Source organism: Amphiprion ocellaris, chromosome 12, assembly GCF_022539595.1.
Source record: "Amphiprion ocellaris isolate individual 3 ecotype Okinawa chromosome 12, ASM2253959v1, whole genome shotgun sequence".
In the NCBI taxonomy this organism is placed as follows: Eukaryota; Metazoa; Chordata; class Actinopteri; family Pomacentridae; genus Amphiprion; species Amphiprion ocellaris.
Window position 1 is genome coordinate 16569297 of NC_072777.1, and position 24955 is coordinate 16594251.

The window sequence follows — 24955 nt, forward strand, 5'->3', positions numbered from 1 at the left end:
ACACTCACTCACTCACTCACTCACTCACTCACTCACTCACTCACTCACTCACTCACTCACTCACTCACTCACTCACTCACTCACTCACTCACTCACTCACTCACATACAGGCAACAGACATGCACACCCCCACTGACCAATGCAACATATCAGTTAGTGGTGTTTTAAAAGGAGGATAACTGGACACATAGTTTGTTCAGTTTGTACATAAAGTCACCAAACAGACATCCACACATCCCAGAACTAAGCCACTACCAACCTGATACACATTAGATCAAAGGAAATTTTAAAAATAAAAGAATATCGCAAAGAAGTTACTATAAAATATTAGTAACCAATAACACAACAGGACTGAGGATGGATGAAGAACAGAACCATTTCAGTGGCTTTTGACAACAGTTCCATTAGAGCACTGATGGAGTAATCACATATTCGACTTAAATAAGTGTGTGTTAAGATAAGAAGTGAAGCCAAGTGAGTGCTGGACCCCTGGCCCTACCCAAGGTCTCTCTCTGGCAACACGTAATCAACTGGGATGTGAGGGACAGAAGGAACAGCAAGCCAGTTACAATAACTAATCTGATATAAAATGTAACTTATCTTGTGAGAAGAACAGTAATTTGATAATAATTAAAGGAAAGGGGCTGAAGCTTGGGTTATTTTTGGATTTAAACCTTAAAATTTAATTTTCAAACTGTAAATTACATTAAAATCAACAACAAATACAAATAACAACATAATTCCAAGTACATCATATATATTAAAGCTGAAGCAAAGACATGACCAAAATATTTAAAACTGCATTTTTGAATATTAAAAACAAAAATAATATAGTAAATTGGATCTGGACAAGCCTGCATAATGAACATTACATACATTTTTGAATTACCTCAAGCACACAGAATATTTGGCATTTCTGTTTTGCAAATTCTTGCTATTTACAGGAGACATACATACTTGCAATATGTGTCCTGAGATAAAATTAGGCGCCAAGCAGAAGTATTGTTAAGGCTCTTAATTAAAGTAATGGTATAGTTCTCCAGATACAGAGATCTGTTCATGACATAGTATGAAAATACAAAAAAGCTACTTCAAAGCATAAGTGCTGAAAAAATAAAAAAGAATATTTCCTTAAACAACCTTAAATATTATATTTCTAACTCCGCATCTAAATTTTGTGGTTTTATTGCTGTGCTGTTAACCAGTGGTTCTGGTGTCACACTGGATACGTGTCGCGACCATTCCATGGCCTTGCACTAAGGTCTTGTCTTTATCACTCACAGATCAGAGTCATTGGGCCATGACCAGAGTACCAAGCACAGGAGAGCTACTGTGAAGACTTACAGGCTTAAATTTCCTGGGATTTTTCTCTTTTACAAGCTGATGTATGTGTGCCCTTAAAGAGGCACTGAGGTGTGTGCACAGGTGGAGAGAAACACACTTTATTTTCTGCAAGCAACATCACGTTCATTCAAATACATAATTCAAGCATTTTTCAACCTCAGTTCTGAGGTTGAAACACAGTTGAGGAATATGACAAAAGATGGAGGTTTGTTTATTTGCAGGGTGTGTGAGTATGGAATCAAGGCAAGGGTTAGATACAGTATGCTTACCAGAATGAGACATTTTATTATAAGACGAAAAATCTGAGTAAAACCATAACAAGACCACATCCACGTGAAAAAAGAGAGGAAGGATCGGAAGGATTGTAGGCAGTGTGTTAAAAACATAGGCAGACAGCAGGAGTGCAGCAGGCAGTACAGCACACAGGCAAGGAAAGGATAGAAGGTGTAGGCGGGAAGCTGTCATGCCAGGAAGGAAATCAGAGGTGCTGCTGGAAAAGAAGGGAGTAGAAACTGATGCCATGACAATGGCTGTAGTAGCATTAAAACACATGCAGGAGTACCTCAGCAATGCTTAGGGTGGATGAACAGGAGGGGAGCCGCGCCTGGTGCCGCGAGAGAGAGGAGGGGAGAAGAGAAGAGGTTTAACAGAGCCAAAGCTAGGTTGAGCAGGGGACAGAGGCACACAGAGACTGACAGGTGGAGTGGACTGCACCCTGTCTTTTAGAAGGACATCTGCATGACAGGTCTCTGTGTGGCTGTCTCAGATGGGCCAAGGCAGCCAAGGGCATGATGGACAGGACAGGACAGGACAGCAGGTAAAAGTTGCATAGGAACCGATTCCCCACCAGGACAACAGGGAAATAGGTTTCACAGGAAAAGTCACACATTTTGAACATAATGTCTCTTTTTTTGTGATTTGAAATATTTAACTGTATCAATGCTGTTTGCAGGACATCAGTCTTTAAACCTGACTAAAGAGAAAAGACTTGTCCCCTGTTTATACCGATACTACATAGAGAGGTATGCATCAACAGTGATCTGAATGACTGAGTGTAACGCCACAATGCTCTACCATTCCTGTGTATGTCCTCATATTAATTCAAGGTATAAGCACTTCTTGGAAACTCAAATATTTAGATATGGTCAACGTACTCCGACCTGCCACAACATTAAATCTACTGACAAATTAAGTGAATGAAAGAAATGATTATCCTGTTACAAAGTGTGTGTCAATAAGTGAGACATACACTACCATTCAAAAGTTTGGGGTCACTTAGAAATGTCCTTGTTTTTGAAAGAATAGCATTTTTTTTTTGATGATGATAACATTAAATGAATCAGAAATACAGTCTAGACATTGTTAATGTGGTAAATGACTATTCTAGCTGGAAACGGCTGATTTTTAATGGAATATCCACATGGGGTACAGATGTCCAATTCCAGCAACCATTACTCCTGTGTTCTAATGCTACATTGTTTTAGCTAATGGTGTTGAAAGGCTAATTGATGATTAGAAAACCCTTGTGCAATTCTGTTAGCACATGAATAAAAGTGAGTTTTCATGGAAAACATGAAATTGTCTGGATAACCTCAAAACTTTTGAATTGTAGTGTATATACAGCAGCAAGTTGTTATAGTTGATATGTTGGAAGCAGAAAAATGGGTCAAATCATGAAGGCTAGATGATTCTGTCAAAGCATTTCTAAAGCAAAGGTTTTTGTGAGGTGTATCTGGTATGCAGTAGTTAGTACCTACAAAAGTGGTCAAAGAAAGACAACTGATAAACAGGTAACAACATCATAGGTGCCCAAAGCTCAATAATGCATGTGGGGAGCAAAGACTGGCCTGTGTAGTTTGATTCCACAGAAAAGCAACCATATATGTTACTTTGACATGTACTACCCACCTTAACATTGTTGTGGATCACATACACCCCATTCTGGCAGTAGTATTCCTTGATGGAAGTGTTCTCTTTCAGTAGGACACTGTTCCCTGCCTTACTCCATAAAATAGTTCAGAAATGGTTTGTGGGACATCACAAAGTGTTCAAGGTGTTGATTGACCCTCCAAATGCCAAATAAGGATACATCCACCTAGGGTATATGATGACTTGTATCATCTTGTCTTAAGAGGGTAGAAGGTTATATTCCAGTCTATTTGAAGGAGATATTCCAAGAAAGTGCCCATGTTATCTTCAAATTTTATGGACAAATAGCCATGAGATCAGGTTCTAAGGGAGATAAAGATCATTGTGTTTCTTAAACATGGCCAGTATGCTGTTTCTGTGCTGCTGAGAAAGTCATTCACCTTGTCCTCACCAACTTCATTTCATTCGTGTGCAAGTTTGTCAAAACATCAAAAACAAAAACAGCATGTAAACACAGCATGTTGGCAGAGTTTTTTGTTGATCTAAAAGCTTTCCAGCTCTGGCATCTGAAATATTACATCTATTCCTAAAATAATGGCTGGTATGAAAATCAAGTTTACTATGAATTATTTTTATGAATTCTAAGTCATTAGACAATTCCTGACTTTTCCTCATGAGTTGGTAACATTTTAGATTATACAATAAATAGTCTTTGCAAAGCAGAACGGCTCTTGGTCACAGTGAGTTTTGGGAGATATCATCGAACTGGGAGCAACTTTCTGTCGAAACAGCATGCATACCTGTGCTATATTTTCTAATGCAAAATCAGAAAGAAATACATTGACATGTGGCCATTGTAACTACTGTCATGTCAACTTTGCTGCTGTTTGTTCCATAGCAATCAGTTTGTAATTATTTCCAGCAGTTGCCAGCTACATCCGTAATTGCTGACTGGAAATATACCTACACACACACACACACACACACACACACACACACACACACACACACACACACACACACACACACACACACACACACACACACACACACACACACACACACACACACACAGTGTTTGGACACATCTTCTCACACACACCCCTCATTTAATATTTTTTCTTTATTTTCATGATTCTCACTGAAGGCATCAAAACTATGAATGAACACATATGGAATAATGTAGTACAGTGCTTCACGGTGGGAACCATGCATGTAGAGACCATCTGTTCACCTTTTTTGTGTCGCACAAAGACATGGCAGATGGAACCAAAGATAAAGATAAAGAGACTTTATTGTCATTGTGCAGAAGTACAACGAAATTCGTCTGGAAGAACACGACAATTACCAGCGTTGCAAATAAGAATAAAAATAGCCAAAGATCTCAAATTTGGACTCATCAGACCAAAGCACAGATTTCCACTGGTGTAATGTACATTCCTTGTGTTTCTCGGCCCAAACAATTCTCTTCTGCTTGTTGCTTTTCCTTAGTAGTGGTTTCTTAGCAGCTATTTGACCATACTGATGGGCGCAGTCTCCTCTGAACAGTTGATGTAAAGATGTGTCTGCTACTACAACTCTGTGTGGCATTTATCTGGGCTCTAATCTGAGGTGCTGTTAACTTGCCATTTCTGAGGCTGTTGACTTGGATGAACTTATCCTCAGCAGCATGGGTGACTCTTGGTCTCACTTTCCTGGGGCAGTCCTCATATGAGCCAGTTTCGTTGTAGCACTTGATGGTTTTTGCGACTGCACCTGGGGATACATTCAAAGTTTTTGCAATTTTCCGGACTGACCTTCAGTTCTTAAAGTAATGATGGACTGTCATTTCTCTTTACTTAGCTGATTGATTCTTGCCATAATATGGATTCTAAAGGTTGTCAAATAGGGCTGTCAACTGTGTACCAACCTGACTTCTGCACAACACAACTGATAGTCCCAACCCTATTAAGAAGGCAAGAAATTCCGCAAATTAACCTTGACAAGGCACACCTGTGAAGTGAAAATTATTTCAGGTGACTAGGGTCAAGGGTTTGCAAAGCAGTAATCAAAGCAAAGGGTGCCTATTATGAGGAATCTAAAATCTAAAACATATTCAGAGTTATTTCACAATTGTTTGCTACATATATCTTGATTTATAGTTTTGATGTCTTCAGTAAGTATTTATAATGTAGAAAGTAGAAAAAAATAAAGAAAAACACTGAATGACAAGGAGTGTTCAAACATTTGACTGTTAGTGTATGTCAAAAATTAATGAGCTATTGAGTTTCCAGCATAGCGGAAAGTGAAAACTAACACAGTTGATCTGACGGGTCCATGTTATGCTGCTCACCAGCCTCACTGACTTCACATCACCAGCCCACATGGTGAAGGAGCCCACTCAGTGCAGCTGGTCAGACAGCGTCAACCATTCCTCCTACTGCCTTTCATTTCCTGTCTGCCCCTCCTCCCGCCTCCCCCCTTTTTCTGTCTAACTGTTCATCTCCCTCTTTTGTCCTGTTATTCAAAGCTCTCTTGTACTCTTTCCATTCTCTCTCCACTGCCCTCAAGGCAAACTCTCAGAGTCAGTGGGTGTGAGTAATTCAAAACAAATATAATATTTCATACAATACCACAAACTTCACACATACATATGTGTGTGCACACTCCATGTGTGCTGAAGAAAGCTTAAAGTCAAATACATGATGGCATTGGCATACATATACTACTGAGAAATTTAATATCCCAATTTCACGACACATGCTCTATGCACACAAGAGCAAGCACACAGCACTCAGTGAAATTGTTTTGACTTAAAGCCTAAGGCAGTTTGACTGAAATGGTCTATGGGTACCATGAGAAAAATAAAGCAAGGGAGGGTAGAATGTGTGTACATTAATCAGAGACAAAAGAGCACTTTCCTTCTAGCTATGGCTACTTTCATTTGATCTCTGCAACAATATATCACACGTTATAATAGATCCAGTGCCTTATAAGACCCATCTCAGTCATCCCTCTGCACCTGACATTTGACAGTCATTCATCACAGCTGAATTATCGTTAGTCTGCCCTTTCCATCTAGGTATCGACAGCTGTTGTGTCTCTTGTTAAAAGAGAGAAGGGTATACGTCTCAGTTTGACCTGCATCTTTCTGTTTCTCTTAGGGCCACATAAAGACTGGACTCTGTATAAACCCATTTTGTAGAGATTAAATAAATAACATGTTCATTATTAGCTGTTCCCCTCTATTTCTAGTGTCTGTGCTAAGCTAAGCTAACTGGTTGTTGGTGACAGCAATAGGCTTTTTGCACCACAAGAACATGCAGGCCCTTTGTGTGTGTGTTCTGTCCCGTAAGACTTCTTCCTTTTTTTGCTCCTTCTGAACAGCCCTGAAAAACTAATGGGTACAACTCAATTTTATTGGTTAAACTCAGAAATGACAACAGCAGTCACACTTTTTTTCTGTCAAAGATCACCATCAGTGATACATTTGTTATAATGCTAAGAAGAAACAGCAGAACAGCAACTTCCCTTGATTGTTGTTGTTTTAGTGTGCTCAGAACTGACACTGCAGCTGAAGCTGTTGCATAATTATTACTTCATCCCATGAGTCTGGTGAATCCTACGCCCCATATAGAGTAAATAGCCAATTACAGAGCTCTTCACGTACACATTTTTGCCACCTTGTACCAGTCATGACTTCCTGCACTGGATAGGCATCTAGCACAATCACAAGAGTGATACCAATCCTCTCCTTTATCTTTAAGCAAGAAAAATACGCATACACACAATTATAAAAGTCATTAATGACTTGACAAGGAAATATTCTGCCATGTCTTTGCTTTGCTTTTTCCTTTTGTTTTGTTTGTCAGTCCTGATGTGGGCTGTTTTTTTGCCTTATCCCTAAAATAGCAACACTGTAGCCCAAACAAGCACAAGACATTAACCTTTCCTGCACCGATCTATTCTCTACACATGTGAAGTATTGTGTTGATAAAGCTACATATTTATCACATTTAGATTCTCCACAATTGTATCAATATCCTGCTGCTTCTTGTGGTTAGCCGTTAAAGCATCATCGATTTGAAAGTGCTGGTTCCACACTTCGTCATTCATATTAACCTCACTTACATTCACAGTAGTGCTCCGGCCAAGCTGCCATGTTAGTGCCTGGAAAGAAGCACATAACTCCAGGGACAAGGAATAATGGTGAAGGCAAAAGGATCAAGGGTTTTCTTTTTCCTGCTTTGCATGAATTGTAAGTTGTTCTGATTAAAAGAAGGAGCTAAATGAGGAAGGGAAATGTGGATGAAGTGACTTCTATTTCTGAGATTGCTTGGCCTGTACACTGAAGGAGTGTGAAGTCCTGTGATATTCTGCAGTTGTCTCGTTTGCTCATACTCATCATTCCCTCTTTGTCTTTTTAGGTAAGCATGTCCACCACCTTCAAACCACAACCTCAATATAAGGCACATGAGCTCCTTCCTCCTCTTCTTCATTTTGCAGTCGGCTGCTAGTCAACAGTCCGATTGCTATGTTACTTCCCCTGCTACCTCACAAACTCATCCATGGCCTGACACTGTACCTCCTTAAGCTATCATCATCATGCTAATCGGCAGTGGCACAGACATGCACAAATCTATTTACAAAACACACAGCATAGAACCACCCCCATGCCTACTCAGCTAATAATACAAAATCCTTCACTCATTAAACAGGCACACAAATGACCTCTGCACTCACACCAAACCTCTACACTTAAAACCTATGACCATTCCCTCAGATTTGCAGAAGGAAAGACGTTACTTACCATCCTCAGCCTGGAGTCGAAACAGAGTGAGCTCTCCGACACACAACCACACAAACACACGCTTTTTTACACACACTTGCTAACTGTGAAAGGGCGAGTGAGGAAGGGTGAGTAAGAGAGTGAGAAAGGGACAGAGAGGCAGGGAGGGAAGAATGGAGAAGGAAAGATGCACAAGAGAGCGAAAGAGCAGTGAGAAAATGCAACAGCCACAGAGACAATTGAGGAGCAGGAGAGAGAAGAGGAGGAGGAGGAGGAGGAGGAGGAGGGAATATTGCTGCACATCTGTTATCTGTGCTAAATCATATGATTGTGCGTCGTATGTGCATTTCTGTGTAATAATGTCTGTGTGTACTTTTTGTAGAGGGAAATTACTGATGACACTCCCCCTCAACCCTCATTCCTTTTTACACCTTGCCTCCTTTTTCTGTTTCCCTTTGTCTAACTTTCATACTGTTTCGATGTGATTGAGCCAAGGTGGATAAGGCCCAGACTGATATGAGCTACTGGACTCATCCTTGTAGATGGATGGACAGATACCAAATGACAAACACATAAAAAGAGGAACCATTCAGCACAAGCCAAGCCAACCAAGCTGTCCTCCATTTGCTCTCCTTCCTCATCTCTCACTCTTTTTCACTCCCTTGTCGGTAACTCATTAGCTATCTATCCCTTTCTTGCTCTTTCACTCCCTCCCACTGTGTTCTTCTCTCCTTATCTTTCTTTGCACCTTTATTTCATTCTTATTCACGGCATCATAAATTCTCCACACCTCTACTCGGCCAGGATACAAGAAGTCACTTTTATGAGTCTCACTGCATTGGAGAAGGACAATAATGCATATGTAGTACTGCTGCTGCCTTACTGAGGTCACATACATCAACAGATACACAAGTGGTCAATACTGTCAGATAAAACCAAGCATGAATAATATCTGCTGAACAAAAAGGCATAAAACAAGTCCTGCTTGTGGTTTCTGCAGGGGAATAACCTTAAAAAGAATGAACACACAGGTTAAAAAACAGTGTTGGAATGTCACATTCAACAAGCCAACAGAAGCATTCAGACACACACTCAGTACATGTGGGTCATTCCAGAATTGGAGGACATTTTATGTCTCACCCATCAACTTTCAAATAATCCATGTACAAAATACTAATAGATGCACTTGCTGTGGAAATTTACTTGTCCTGTGACCAAATCTAAGAAAAAAAAAATAGGAGAAAAGAATGTCTGAAAATATTTTTTAAAATACCAAATAAGTCTGAAATTCCCCCTAAAATACCATTTTTCTCTTGTCCCACCCCGCTGATGACCAAATTGGATCTCAAATGAAACAGTTAAAATGAAATTTAAACCTCCCTTTTCTGGTATTATTTTTTTCATTGATGTCTCTTGTAATTGTGGAAACATCTTTTAAATCAACATAATATGTTAAATAATAATTATTATGCATGGGACGTGTGTCCCACAACAACCCTGTTAGCATAACTTTTTAGCTGGTAGAAGAAGAAAACAGTGAATCACATGATACGCTGGAGTAAACATCATCAGTTTTCCAAAAGAATGGGCAGAGAAAAGCTATGTCCTCTCTTCTATTTTTCATATTTTCATAACATTGTCAGCCTTGATTGAATCTCTCACTCTACCTCATGCAACCTTGTTATGCATATTATCAAGACAAGACAAATTATTTTACTTTTTTCTTTACTTTTTTTACATCAGTAAGTTTGTCCTCTTGGTCAGCAGTAACAGCTAGCTAAATATCTAACTTCTCCTCCAGAGAAAAAGCTAACATTGGCATGGATTAGCAACCCTGTTACTGTGATTACAGTAGGGTTAGCAAACAACAAATAAAACATGGAATAAAAATAGTACAACTGGTGTGTAAGCTGAGTCAATCAAGCCTTTGATAGTTTATTACCTCCTATTGATGAATATGTAGCAGAAAATTGTAAAAGAGGAGGTTTATTTTTCTAAAATTTTGAAGCCCAAATGTCCTCCAATTCTGGAATGACCCAAATACAGTAAATGCTCTAATCTCACTGATGTCAAATTAAAGAGACCCTGCATGATGAAATAGATCAACGCATTATAACTGCATTTTTGTAAAACTGCCTTTCTGTGTAAAACAGGCTGTAACAATAAGAACAAAAAAAAACTGCTGTGATTTAATGATGGTGGTGGAGAGAGCTAACGTGAAACCAGGTTGTGTTCAGGTAACTGTGAAGGTCATCGGAAATTATTGGCATCATTTTCATATGAATCAAATTATTCATTGAATACAGGACTTCTAGATGGCAGTGTTTAATACCATCTCTGATCTATGTCGCAACGATATTAAGCCTAAATCTTCAATGGGAGGACTTAAAGGTCACAGCTTACCAAACTCACATGAAAACAGACTGCTCCACCACACACCATCATGCTGTAACGTTTACTTGGGCATTTTACCGAAGTAAAAATCAGAGGTACACTCAAGTGATAAAATGTGATCAAGCTGGGATACAATTCCAACCATCATTGCTTCTAGTTTGAATAATGTAATTTATGGGTACAGATGGAAGGATATATTAATGTTTGCATGGGTGGTGAGTGAATCAGGGAGAATGGCTTGTTTGCTGATTATGCCTACATTTTGAAAATTCTAAAATAATATTTTCCATCCATCCATCCATCCATCCATTATCTATATACCGCTTAATCGTCATTAGGGTCGTGGGGGGCTGGAGTCTATCCCAGCTGACTTAAGGTGAAGGCAGGGGACACCCTGGACAGATCACCAGTCTGTCACAAGGCTACACATAGAGACAAACAATCACACTCACATTCACACCTACGGACAATTTCCATGCATAAAGATCCTGGGAAGGCCAGAACGCAAACTGGGGATCCTCTAGCTGCAAGGCGAAAGTGCTTGCTTAAAACATATTGGACAATTTGCCACGACACTGCATTGTATTTTCGTGTCTCAGAATTTTTTTGTGTCTTCAGGTAATCCCAGACTGACTGCATGATGTTGATTCTGTACAGGACTTTTTGCTCTTCTTGTTGGCGTTGTCTTCAAGGGGGCATCACAGCCACCTTTACAATCTCTGTGGCCACCCCGTATAGTTCACATTCATTCAGTTAAACTTTAACATCTGAGTCTAAGTGTCAGTGATTGCAGCTATGGTATCTGAGGGCAATTGAAAGCACCATTAGATGACAGTATTGGCTGTCACAGAAAGCGCAGAAGACACAGTTGATAGAGGCTCACACACGTTAAGTGCAGCTAAAGTTTAGGTTGTTGCTTCCAGCTGATGGTAGAAAATTTCGCTGAGTTTATGAAATGCCTGCAGCATCACACAGCAGAAGGAGCCACATTTGCATCTCTAAAGGGACAACTGCATGTATTTACACTACCGTTCAAAAGTTTGGGGTCACTTAGGAATGTCCTTATTTTTGAAAGAAAAGCAGTTTTGTTTCGTGAAGATAGCATTAAACGAATCAGAAATACAGTCTAGACATTGTTAATGTGGTAAATGACGATTCCAGCTGGAAAGGGCTGATTTTTTAATGGAATATCTACATAGGGGTACAGAGACCCATTTCTAGCAACGATCATTCCTGTGTTCTAGTGGCACATTGTGTTAGCTAATGGTGTTGAAAGGCTAATTGATGATTACAAAACCCTTGTGCAATTATGTTAGCACATGAATAAAAGTGTGAGTTTTCACAGAAAACATTAAATTGTCTGGGTGATCCCAAAGTTTTGAATGGTAGTGTATGTATCCACAAAACTGCACACAGACACTCCCAAATCCTTACAGTGATCTAACTAACAGAGGCACACACTCAGCAGACATTAGAACTGCCACTCTGCTAGAAAAAAATGCTGCTTCATCCTCATATCTCCAAGCAAAGTCTGGGGAACAGGAGGTTGCAGCACATTCAGACAAACACACTTTCTACCACATATTGATAGCTATAGACAGTACAAAGTCATGTCTTCTGTACCACATCACCCCTGTTCTCCAACAACTTCACTGGCTCCCAGTCACACACCGCATTATCTATAACACTTTTTGTGTTGAAAAAAAAAACAAAAAACAGATTGAAGTCTGGAAAATCGGTGCTTGTTTACTCTTGCAATTGTTGCACCTTGGTTACCCTAGATGGCCAGGTTGTAACACATGGCCTCCAGAGCCGTCAGCTGCTCCGGCCCATTTTTCTGGAACTCCTTCCTACCTGACATCCAACAAAACACTGACACACTGGACATTTTCAAATCCCATCTCAAAACCCACCTGTAAAATCACTGACTTCCATTCCTCTTTTTTCTTCTGTTTTTTTATTATGTGTTGAGTTGATGGGATCGGAACAGCATACATTACATAGAGCATAAACAATGTGATGCTGATGAAAGGGGATTATGGTGAAATTGGTGGAAAGGAGAATGTAGATGAAAGATTACTAGCTAGGCCAAAGTAGTGTTATTATTTCATGCCTTTCATTCGCATTAAACTGAGCACAACTATAACTGAAAATTAAATACTGACAAATCCTCAACGGACAAAACAAATATACAAAATATATTAAATATGCATCAGTATTATGAGTAAAAAACTCCTGATAATGATACGTCCTCAGTTCCCCTACAGTTTCATATACAGCAGAGATTGTGGGAGCATTTTCTCAAACAGAAAAATAACTTCATAATGCAAACTGAAATATGAAATTCAACTCCATGTTATCTTGTTACCTATATATACTACCGTTCAAAAATTTGGGGTCACCCAGACAATTTCATGTTTTGAAAACTCACACTTTCATTCATGTGCTAACATAATTGCACAAGGGTTTTCTAATCAATTAGCCGTTAAACATGATTAGCTAACACAATGTACCATTAGAACACAGGAGTGATGGTTGATGGAAATGGACCTCTGTAGCCCTATGTAGATACAGGGGGTCCTTGGTTTATGACGTCCTCGACCTACGGCGTTTCATTGTTACAGGTTACGGGCGGTTCCTCAGTTTAGGACATACGCCACTTTGTCATTACGTTGGAACTGGTTACGTGGAAGTAGTTGGCGAGTGGAGTGGCCGAACACGTTGTCAAGCGGGGCTATAAGACGGCTTGGTTTAAATTCTCCGGTTGTACGCCACCTTGGATTGTGCTACATTTGCTAAGTTTTTGCCCTTAATTATGGCTCCTAAACGTAAGTACGACCCTTCTGGTGGAGTTCCGACTTATGACGAAAATCAACTTACTTAGGGTCGTAGGAACGGAACTCCGGCATTAGTCGACCCCCTGTATTCCATTAAAAATCAGCCATTTCCAGCTAGAATAGGAATTTACCACATTAACAATGTCTAGACTGTATTTCTGATTAATTTAATGCTTTTCTTTCAAAAACAAGGACATTTCCAAGTTACCCCAAACTTCTGAACGGTAAAATATATATATATATATATATATATATATATATATATATATATATATATATATATATATATATATATATATATATATGTCCTAAACACTGGTTAATTAGTTGGAAGTTGTAGTCAGTCACCTGACACTACTAATAGCTAATCAATAAAAGAGATGTTGTAAGAACAGCCAAGAAGTGTGCTGTAGTTGACAAGTCCTCTGACAAACTGACAATCTACTTTTTGCTCTAATTACTTAGGAATTTCCCATTTTTATTTTTAAATGAATATTCGGATACCACCACAACGACCGAATATTCAGATATTCGGGGCCAGCTCTAGTTGTATTGCCTTGAGCCTGTGCCATTTGGAGGGAAGTGAAATACAGTATATCTTGTCACTGGAAGTAGTTTGCACTGTTCAAACATAAAAACATTACCTTACTACAGGTATTTGTTTCAATAGTTTTATCTTGTGAAAAACTGAGATTTGGAAATTTGTGTTTCTTGTGCCTTAACTTGTCATTTTGTAAAGATGTTATTTATTTCTGCTATTCTTTCATTTTATTATTTGGAAATACCAGAATTTGCACATTATTTTTCATTTTTGTCTGTCTGATCACATCATTTCTAAAAAATAAATCGGACATTACAATCAAACAGTTACTCAGTACTTGAGTAGTCTTTTCACCAAATACTTTTTTACTCTTACTTGAGTGATTTTTTGAATGACTACTTTTTACTACTTGAGTGATATTATTTTGAAGTAACCCTACTCTTACTTGAGTACAATTTTTGGCTACTCTGCCCACCTCTGGATTTCAACTTGAGAGAGCAACAGCTTCTGGGATTTCAATGGACCACTTTATTATTACAGAAAAAAAACAACAATAAAAAAAATATGGAATGAGTGTTATTCTAAAATGGGATGGTCAGGAAAACACGTCTTAATATTTTCTGTGGTTATGTTTCAGCACATTAATTCACATAAAAAGTCAAACCAATATTACTTCACTGAGAATAAGAACAGGAGACACAACCTAAAAAATGCTCACACTGTCAACCATCCTATGAGTCAAAGCCCCATCTTCCATATGCTTCATTAATCCCAACTCATCATTACATAACTGTGCTAAATGCCCACAAGAGTGGAAGGGTACAACTACTCTCCCTGTATATTGTGCATGTGTGCGTGTCTGTTTGCATCTGTCTATGTGTGTACAAGAAAAAGACAGTGTGACAGACAAAGAAAATGTGGTTACATGAGTGGTTGTAGTGCTGCTTAGTTTGTAATCCATTTCTATCTCCTTGCATCTGTGGGCTGCAGGCTGTGTATGTCTGGTGCATGTAAGAGCAAGACAGACACTTTCTCCCTTATTTTTTGAGAGTCTAAATATGTTTGTGTGTTTATATTTTGGTGTGGGGATCAACTGTGGGTCTATGCTCTGTGGCAAACACACAGACTTTATGCTTGATAGCAACCCTATGACAAACCACAGAGCTCCTTTAACACATACACATATGCGTGTACACAAACAACAATTTACTTATGTGCAGAATACAGACTTACGCAAGCTGTGATTCTTTGCGCATTTAAACGCAGCTTCACTTTTACACTTGGCATCCACCTGAAAACACATATAAAGGCACAGAGCTGGTAGTGCTGATACATGACCTTTATATGTATTTATGCAAGTTTCTGTTTTGCACATCAGCGTTCTCCTTGCTATGCTTCGCTCTGTGAGCTGTGGAGATGGCCAGCTTGTATGGGAGCCACAGTAGCAGCTCTGACAATGACAAAACTAAGCCCTACTCCACACCTTCTCCTCTTAAAGCCACTATGCAGCACTGCCAACAAGGCCAAGTTAACAGACTCACACAACTCATAGTGGCACATGAAATACATCAGTGAAAACAGCCATTCTGATTCTGACCTCAAAGCCATTGTGTACATAGTGTCGACAGACACTTGCAACATAGGAATTTCAAAGGACATATGGTAGCTTGTCCCCGGAAAACAACTTTGTGTCAAGATTTAAACAAGCTGAGCTACACCTAGCAAAGCCATTAACTGTCTGTTATGACATGCCTAGACACACACATCACCTACAAACGCAGACTAATGTGGCAGGCATGTGATTGTGACAGGATAGTGATATTTGACAGTACTTGACAATTTGTAAGGTCTGAACGTTACTATGGTAAGCACTGTACGATGACATACACTACCGTTCAAAAGTTTGGGGTCACCCAGACAATTTCATGTTTTCCATGAAAACAAACGCTTTTATTCATGTGCTAACATAATTGCACAAGGGTTTTCTAATCATCAATTAGCCTTTCAACACCATTAGCTAACACAATGTAGCATTAGAACACAGGAGTGATGGTTGCTAGAAATGGGCCTCTGTAACCATATGTAGCTATTCCATTAAAAATCAGCTGTTTCCAGCTAGAATAGTCATTTACCACATTAACAATGTCTAGACTGTATTTCTGATTAATGTTATCTGCTTTGAAAAGAAATGCTTTTCTTAAACGGTAGTGCATGCTGTGAATCTTGAAATTGACAGGGTCAAGCTTCACTGAACAGACGTGTGTACTTGTATTTTTTTGCATGTTTTGTGTTTGTGCGTGTGTGTCTGTGCCTGTGCCTGCATGTGCTATGCTGCTAGTGTCTGATGTGTTTTGCACTTGCCATAAATAACAATGCTTCAAACAAGCACAGAACAAATACATCACTGATCATGTGCGAGAGAACCTAAATTAAAATGTCTTGATCCAGAATGCAGCAGCATGTCCTGTTTTCAATCAGCCAAAAACACCATGTCACCCCGCTGTTCAGATCGCTTCACTGGCTTCCAGTTGCAGAATTCAAAATTCTGACACTTGCGTTCAAAACTACAATGAAAACAACTCCCTCCTACCTGAACGCTCTCATTCAGGTCTACACTCCTTCCACTCACTACACTTGGCCAACAAAATGCTCCTGATACAACAACCACAACAAGGCTGGTTCATAGCTAGACTCTATTGTGGTTCCAGGGTGGTGAAACAAGTTACCAAACTCTGTTAGTCCATCTCAGTCCTTAAGAAAAGACTAAAAACCCAGCTCTTTACTGAACACCTTTTCACTTGACAGACTGCAAAAAAAAAAAATATTTAAAAAATTCCTTTTACATCTGCACTGCCTATAGGCACTGCGGTCCTATTATCACATTTGAACTTGTTTTATGGCTCTTTTCCAGGTTGCTTTCTCCTGACTAGATCCGTGCTTGTGTTGTATCTACTCTCAGATGTACATCGCTTTGGATAAAAGCATCTGCTAAATGAAACTGTAGAATTGTAAAATCACATTCAAAGACTTTTTTGGGGGGGACAAGTCAGCCAAATATTATGATTCTTTTTGGGATTAAATCAAAGGGGAACTGGTATGAGCTTCTACTAGAGTTGGTGAATGAAAACAATATTTTTAAGCTGTGTCTCTGTTAGGATTTATTATCTCTTACAAAGGCACTGCTAGCTGAACACTGAAATTAATATCACATATGAGTAAAACGATATTGATATTCAATCAAGGTGTGTCCCCTAATTGGCATCCCAGGTGTCTACAACCTTGTAATCAGTCAGTCGGCCTATTTATAGGGTTACAAGTAGTCACTGTGCTGTTTGGTGACATTGTGTGTACCACACTAAACATGGACCAGAGGAAGCCAAGGAGAGAGTTGTCTCAGGAGATTAGAAAGAAAATTATAGACAAGCATGTTAAAGGTAAAGGCTATAAGACCATCTGCAAGCAGCTTGATGTTCCTGTGACTACAGTTGCACATATTATTCAGAAATTTAAGATCCATGGGACTGTAGCCAACCTCCCTGGACATGGCCACAGGAGGAAAATTGATGGCAAATGGAAGAGACAGATAATACGAATGGTAAAAAAAGAGCCCAGAAAAAACTCTAAAGACATTCAAGGTGAACTCCAAGGTCAAGGTACATCAGTGTCAGATCGCACCATCCGTCGTTGTTTGAGCCAAACTGGACTTCATGGGAGACGACCAAGGAGGACACAATTGTTGAAAACAAATCATAAAAAAGCCAGACTGGAATTTGCCAAACTGCATGTTGACAAGCCGCAAAGCTTCTGGGAGAATGTCCTATGGACAGACGAGATAAAACTGGAACTTTTTGGCAAGGCACATCAGCTCTATGTTCGCAGACGCAAAAATGAAGCATATCAAGAAGAGAACACTGTCCCTACTGTGAAACATGGAGGAGGCTCTGTTATGTTGTGGGGCTGTTTTGCTGAATCTGGCACAGGGTGTCTTGAATCTGTGCAGGGTACAATGAAATCTCATGACAATCAAGGCATTCTACAGAGAAATGTGCTGCCCAGTGTGAGAAAACTTGGTCTCAGTCGCAGGTCATGGGTCTTGCAACAGGATAGTGAGCCAAAACACACAGCTAAAAACAGCCAAGAATGGCTAAGAGGAAAACATTGGACTATTCTGAAGTGGCCTTCTATGACCCCTGATCTAAATCCTATTGAACATCTGTGGAAGGAGCTGAAACATGCCGTCTGGAGAAGGCACCCTTCAAACCTGAGACAACTGGAGCAGTCTGCTCATGAGGAGTGGACCAAAATCCCTGCTGAGAGGTGCAGAAGTCTCATTGACAGTTACAGAAATTGTTTGATTGCAGTGATTGCCTCAAAAGGTTGTGCAACAAAATATCAAGTTAAGGGTACCATCATTTTTGTCCAGGCCTGTTTCATGAGTTTATTTTTTAAAACAGTTCTGTTGAACCACAGTTCAAAAGCAATGTCTAGTTTTCAGTGGTTAATTTTCATAGAATTTTTATTTATTATTACTTTTGTCAGATTCAAATTATTTCTGTGACCATTGTGGGTTTTTCTTTCATTAACCGAGGGGTACCAACAATTTTGTCCACGTGTGTATCTGTGCACCAACCATAGGGAGAACTGAGTCTAAACCATGGTTCATCCCCACCTCCTAGCCATTCACATTTCATCATTTCAATAAGCCAATTCGGAATCTCGCCGTGCGCAAGGTATGCTGGTCTGGGTCAAAGGTCGGGATACCCCAGATCATAAACATGGCCAAGCGCGATGCAGATATTGATTACTTTGAACTTTAAAGTCGATGCTTTAAAGGAATTTTGTAAGAAACGAGGATACAGTGTTATCGGGAAGCGAAAGAAAGAACTCGTGTCCCTTGCTTGGGATACATTTAAGGTAACCATTTTAGCAGCATGGGAATTTTTCCAGAAAACCATTATGGCATTTCAAATGGCCTTACAGACTGACAAACTGCAGTGGGAACCCATGAAACTCTTTCAGGTTCTCTGGAACTGATAAACCAACTATTTTATGGTTCAGAATATTTAGGGGAAGCCTTTTAGGAAACCAGGAACTTTAAGAAACTCAGTACTCTTTTAAGACTCTTGAATGAAATTCAAAAGTTTTCCCCAATTGTTTTAGTAAACAGCTTCTAAACTCTAGTCTATATTACAGGTGTCGAGGTCTAACGTTATTTTATTGACATGCAACTATGGCATAAATATGGAATAGCGTGGTATTGTAGTTGTTTTGTCAGCCCCTTTATTATTTAGGGTTTACTGTATATAATGATTATATGCAAACCACAGTCCTCTGCAAGCAGTAACGTAGACCCCTAGACCCTAAAAAGTCAGTTAAATGATTTCGACATTTGTGTATTATTTTTGATTTGCATTTATTTTTTAACATGTCCTTAATATCACATTAACATGTGACATTAAAGATTTTCATTTTTTAGTTTATTATCACGTTAATAATTATTATAGGCCTACAGATTTTACAAGATAAAAATACATATTTCTTGAACTTACTATCTTTCATTTTATGAAATCTGCATAACAAACATATTATTTTTCTTTTCCAGGCAAAGCTATTTTGCTTCACAAAATGCTTGGCTGAAAGAGGTTTTCTACCATGAAGTTTCTAAAGATTCCCAGATATGCTACTGGAAATGTGACTGCACACCATCACAAAGACTCAACAGTGTTCCACACAACTTATGGGTGTGTTTTGGAAAAGCAACTGGTTCCATATACAGTGCTTATTGCACTTGTTTTGCTGGGTACGTTGAAGTTGTCTTGATTGTATATAGTACTATTTACATAGGTATATCTAGTTTTTATCCAGTTTCAGTGCAGAAAATTTAAGCCTACAGAACATATTGTTTATTTATGTTTTTTGTGTGATTAGGGCTTTATTTCTGTTTCAGATTTGGTTCAACATGCAACCATGTTGCTGCATTGTTGTTTAAAGTAGACTATGCCTGGCAGCATGGATTAACCAGTGCACACAAGAAGGCATGTACCTCCATGGAAAATCAGTGGCTCACACCTGTGCTGAAGACCATGGAACCAGTTACGCTTGAGGACATGGTTTTTGCGAAACCACATTATACACCCAAAAGGCGAGATGTGAAGCAGGGGTATGCTGTCCGCAAACTGTTCTCAGTGAACTGCAGCAGACACCAAGAACCTGCAATGTCATTAGATGAATTTGCTGCAGTCCTCATGCCAGACTGCCCCTCTGCTGTGGCCTTTCAGTATGCCATTCCTGATGCCCAACTCACATATAAAGTATACAATGACATAAATGTTGGCTTCAATGAAATGTGCTTCACTTCAGTTAACCCCCCACCTACTTTAACCAAAGTTGCAGAAAACTACACAACAGCTGGGGAGTTCTGGAACAGCCTACCACATTATTCTGCCGAGGAGGTATCAAGCCTTGAGGCAGCAACAAGGGAGCAGGCTGTATCAGAACTGTGGAAACAGCACAGAAATGGCCAAATAACAGCATCAAAGGCTCATCATGTTTGGAACCGAATGAAAAATCAGGATGCTGAAAACAAGAGCTATGATTCACTAGTATCTTCCATTACTGGAAAGGCCTTTGTAAATCCGAACATAGCAGCACTCAAGTATGGAAGGGTAAATGAGCCATTTGCTGTGGCCGCTTATATGTCATCACAAAAAGCATCCCACTCAAATCTTAAAGTCTCACAGTGTGGCTTATTTGTGATGCAAGACCACATATTTGCAGCTGCTTCCCCAGATCGTTTAGTGCCGTGCTCCTGCTGCGGAGAAGGACTTCCAGAAGTGAAGTGTCCTTTGTCTGCTGCCAATCAGCCTGCAAATGAGAAGCATGTAACTTATTTGGAGATTGTTAATGGAAAGACATGTCTTAAGCTAATGCATGAATACTATTCCCAGGTGCAGTATCAAATGGGAGTTACAAAATGACTTTGGTGCGAATTTTTTGTGTATACCAAGTCAGACTACTTTGTAGAACAAATCCTGTTTGATGAAACTCATTGGTTGGACTTACTTACTTCAGCTACAAACTTCTTCAAAACCTGTATCTGTGATGCACTTGTGAAAAAAGAAGTTGAGTAGCAAAGAAATTATATTCAGGAAAAATACATTTATTTGCAAAATATTTAATTCGGCGTTTTAACACAGCAAGGCCAAGAAAATTTAAGGTTTCCAGTTACCAAAAAAAAGAAGTCCAGTTTACTTTATTTTTCTATAAAGTTAATTATATACAAATAAGGCATATTTAAGGAGATGTTTGGCTTTCTGTGGGATCATTTTATATAATAAGAATTTAATAATTCAAATGATTTTCACTGTTAAAGTTGGCCACTGGAAAAACTGTAAATAAACACCTAAGAGTAAGTGTATAAATTAACGGTAGGGAGAAAGGAACTTGAAACAATGTTTATTTTGGCCTACTTTGAAAGGAACTGCACAATGTGAATCACGCATTCATAAGTATTGACTATGAGTATATGACAATTATTAGAAAGATGTAAAAAGAAAATGCTCAGTGTGTGTCTCTACTGTTGACTCTCCAAATATATATATATATATATATATATATATATATATATATATATATATATATATATATATACATATACATATACATATACATATACATATACATATATATATATATATATATAAAAAAATATATATATTTAACATATTCCCACACATTGTATTAATAGATTGGGATTATTATGTTTGACTTTTTGTACTTTGGAAGTTGAATTTCTGCCTCTTCGATGCAACACATGTATGTGGTTTTGGTGGTGCCCGTTTCTTTCCTGTACTAGTTGAGGGTACTGGGTATCCTGAAAATAAAAAAGTATATTATGCATATAAATAATATGTATACAGTTTGTGGAGGTGGAAAAATGCAATATACTTTGAGGTATGGCAGCAAAAATATTTTTGAAATGCAAACCTGTCTTAAGGACCAAACAAGAAGATATTGAATCCAGCCACCTCCAAATCAAAAGTGCTATACATATTACATTAAGGCTACCCTTTTATTTTTACCCCTCATTTTCAGCGACCACTACATTGCAAAAGGCTATGACACTTTACCTAGACTCAGTGTAGGGTTTGGAAAGGAAGTGGAAGGTGCACCATCAATAAAATGCATGGAACATACTCGGCTGTTCTTGTGTGGCGCCCAGTTTTTTCCTGTTTTTATGTTCTTCCTGTTCATCTGAAATAAATATAAAAAAGAAGATAAACTTAATGAAAAGGTGTATAGTCCATACAGGCAGATACAACTATATTCAAGTATGTCCAATATGGGTCATGCAAACACAAACTTGTAGGTGCTACTACAGGCAGAGAAACTACTGTATAATATTTACATATTGCATGGTTATAAATTAGTTAGCAAAATATATGATCTTATGTCAAACTTACTGATTTAATCCATTCGGCACGACGTTCTGGATCTTTTCTTTCAGTAGGAAATGTGACGAGTACCTAAGGCGGGTCACATATATAGCGCGAGGTTCCTTTATTGCACTCGTGAATAGGGCAAAACTCTTCCATCCACTTCTTTAGCCCACGGGTACCGTTGTGGCAGTCCCGCACTGAACAATGGGGACCTGGCATATTGCCTTAAAAAGACTTTAAGCAGTGTAAACACTTAATAGTCGCTACAAATAGCAGGTCGTTCCACTGCGATAGTATGGCTTCGTCGAGCTTTGTTGATAACGTAGTGTGGGATGAACTCTGACCCGGAAGCTATTGAGGGATAAACGCGCATGCGTACTGATAATTCCGATTTGGCTTATTATATGTATATGTCCTATAGCCAATCACATTGCATCATGTAGAATAAAATGTTGTGTTCATATCAAACTTGATCCTTTTCTGGGAGGCTGTTCCAAACAGAAGAGGACCTTGTACAAGATTTTTTGAGACACTGATATTAGAAAATAAACAGCTTAATTTGAGAAAAGTAGTTTGTCTTCTGTCTCAAATAAAGAACACATGATCCCACATCTCTACAGGCTACTGCCAATGTGATCGTTTTGGCAATGCACACTATTTTGAGATAAAACAACCGAGACCCGGATACATGGAAGTGTCCATAATCATTGAAACAGAATTTTTCACCAGCATGGAACAAAGAACTGTTAAAATATGATTTCCTTAACATTATTAGCCCATGAACTAGTGTTTTACTCAGTGCTGGACTTTTTTTTTTTTTTTTACAAAGCTATGGCTTGAATCTAGAAATTCAAAGCTTTTCCTACACACTACACCATGTTGTTACTTACTGCTCAGTGCTTTGCATCTTGACAAATGAATTTAATTGGATGAACAACTGCATGTACTTAAACAGCTACATTTCCAACCAGACTAAAAATTGCTTGCCAGGGTGTATCATCTCTCTGACCTTTCACAACTGTGTGAACACACAAACACTGCTCAGCAGAAAAGAGAGAGCATGACTGTCACCTCTGTTGCATAACCTGCCTATGCACCCTGCTCTAACATGCCATCCCTCGGTTCCCATGGCAACCCCCTCATCTATTCCCATGGCACCTGCCTGCTGTCCTGGAGACACAGGGAGAGGTGACACTGACAGTCCAGGTGAAAGAGAGAGAGAAAGAAAACAGAGAGAGACTTGATGCGATTTGATATTTCAAAAACCTGCAGGAAAGATCAGTTAAACATAGAAGGATACTTCAGGACATTTTATATAGTTGTTTGTTTTCTCTTCTCAAAGAATCTTTCACTTAAAGAGTCACAACAAGGCAAAAAAAATTTTCAGGTGGACAAAATGTTTGAGGATCACATTAGAGCTAAAACAGAGAGAAACATACTGTCAGTATATGTTAGACTTGGAAATATTACTAGAGACATTCAAGCATAAGAGCCTCAACCTGCTGTCTCTATAGACACACAAAAACACATGCGCACACAAACAACAGCACATAGAAACAAACAAAAAACATATACCTTTTCATGCTGAGAAACCGGTCAGTGTGTGTGTTTGTATGTGTTCTGTTTTGACCTTGTGTGTGACCACGTAGTTTGCCCTATTTAGGTAAGCTAAAGTAACAAATACATAAAAATACAAAAAAATATGTTCATCAGGCAAAATCCAATAATGGATGAAAATGATGAAAATACCCCAGAAAAAAAATAAAAATAAAAATTAGGAATCTCAATCTGAAAGCCTTGACTTTTGTCCATAAAAGCAATTCCTGTAGAAATCGATAGGCATGACATGTTTTAACACCAAAAGGTAGTTTGTAGACGTAGCACATGATAAACACCGTTGAGTTGTGGGAGGGCTGAGCAAAGGGAAAAACGGGATGGAGTAGACTTTGTGTATGAGTTTATATCTGTGTTGCTGGAAGTGTACGTCCATGTGCTACTGTCCAGGTGGGTCTTGCTCATGTTTCACAGTGGATAGATAAAGATAGGGTCTGATTTAGGATTTAGGTTGAAAATTAGATTCAGAATTAGTGTTAAGATTGAATCCACTCGATTCAACATGATGTTGTGTTTAAAAAGCAGTAAGAGCTCACTCAAATGTAAATATCAGAGGTCTCTCTTGACCTTGACAAAACCCCTTAAGGTCTACTTACCAGCTTTTTTGAGAGGCTGATTATTGTTTGGAGATTGCTCATCAATGGCATAGTTTTTGTTGACATCCAAACTTAGTAGCTATAATAATTTCATTCATACCAGTTTTAGGAGCTCTTGTCAACATTGGCTAAATTAAAAGATTAGTTTGACAATTTTAGGAAATAACTGAGATGTAAAAACTACAACTCACTGTTTTGTAGGTAGATACAAGAGGTATTTCTTGGTGATGAGAGTGCAGATGTTGTGATTTTCTTATGGGATTAGGTTGTCTGGCAATCTTGTGGTGTTGAGAAGATTCCAGGAAATCCTGCTCTCGGAGAGTATATAATTCTAATGTAATAGCACAACTAATCTTTTCTACATTTTAGAAATTGAATAGATTAAGCAGTTGGCCCAACATAATTAAAGGAGCTTTCGTTGTGGTAGTAGACATACAGTATGACCATTGGACAAAGCCAGGCTAGCTAGTTAATAAAGTTGTGCACTACCATTCAAAAGTTTGGGGTCACCCAGGCAATTTAATGTTCTCCATGAAAATTCACACCTTTATTCA

General features: G+C 38.8%; 1 protein-coding gene across 9 annotated transcripts in view; it reads right to left on the reverse strand.

The window, feature by feature from the left end:
* Window positions 1-24955, reverse strand: part of gphnb (gephyrin b) — a 216315-nt gene that overhangs the window by 56422 nt on the left and 134938 nt on the right. For 4 of the 9 annotated variants that reach the window (XM_023264265.3, XM_023264262.3, XM_023264260.3 and 1 more), the window contains one exon: window positions 1907-1948. The exons of the other annotated variants lie outside the window; for them this stretch is intronic. In XM_023264265.3, the coding sequence (XP_023120033.1) occupies window positions 1907-1948 (42 nt within the window). The remainder of the gene's footprint in view (window positions 1-1906; window positions 1949-24955) is intronic. 9 annotated transcript variants of the gene reach the window in all.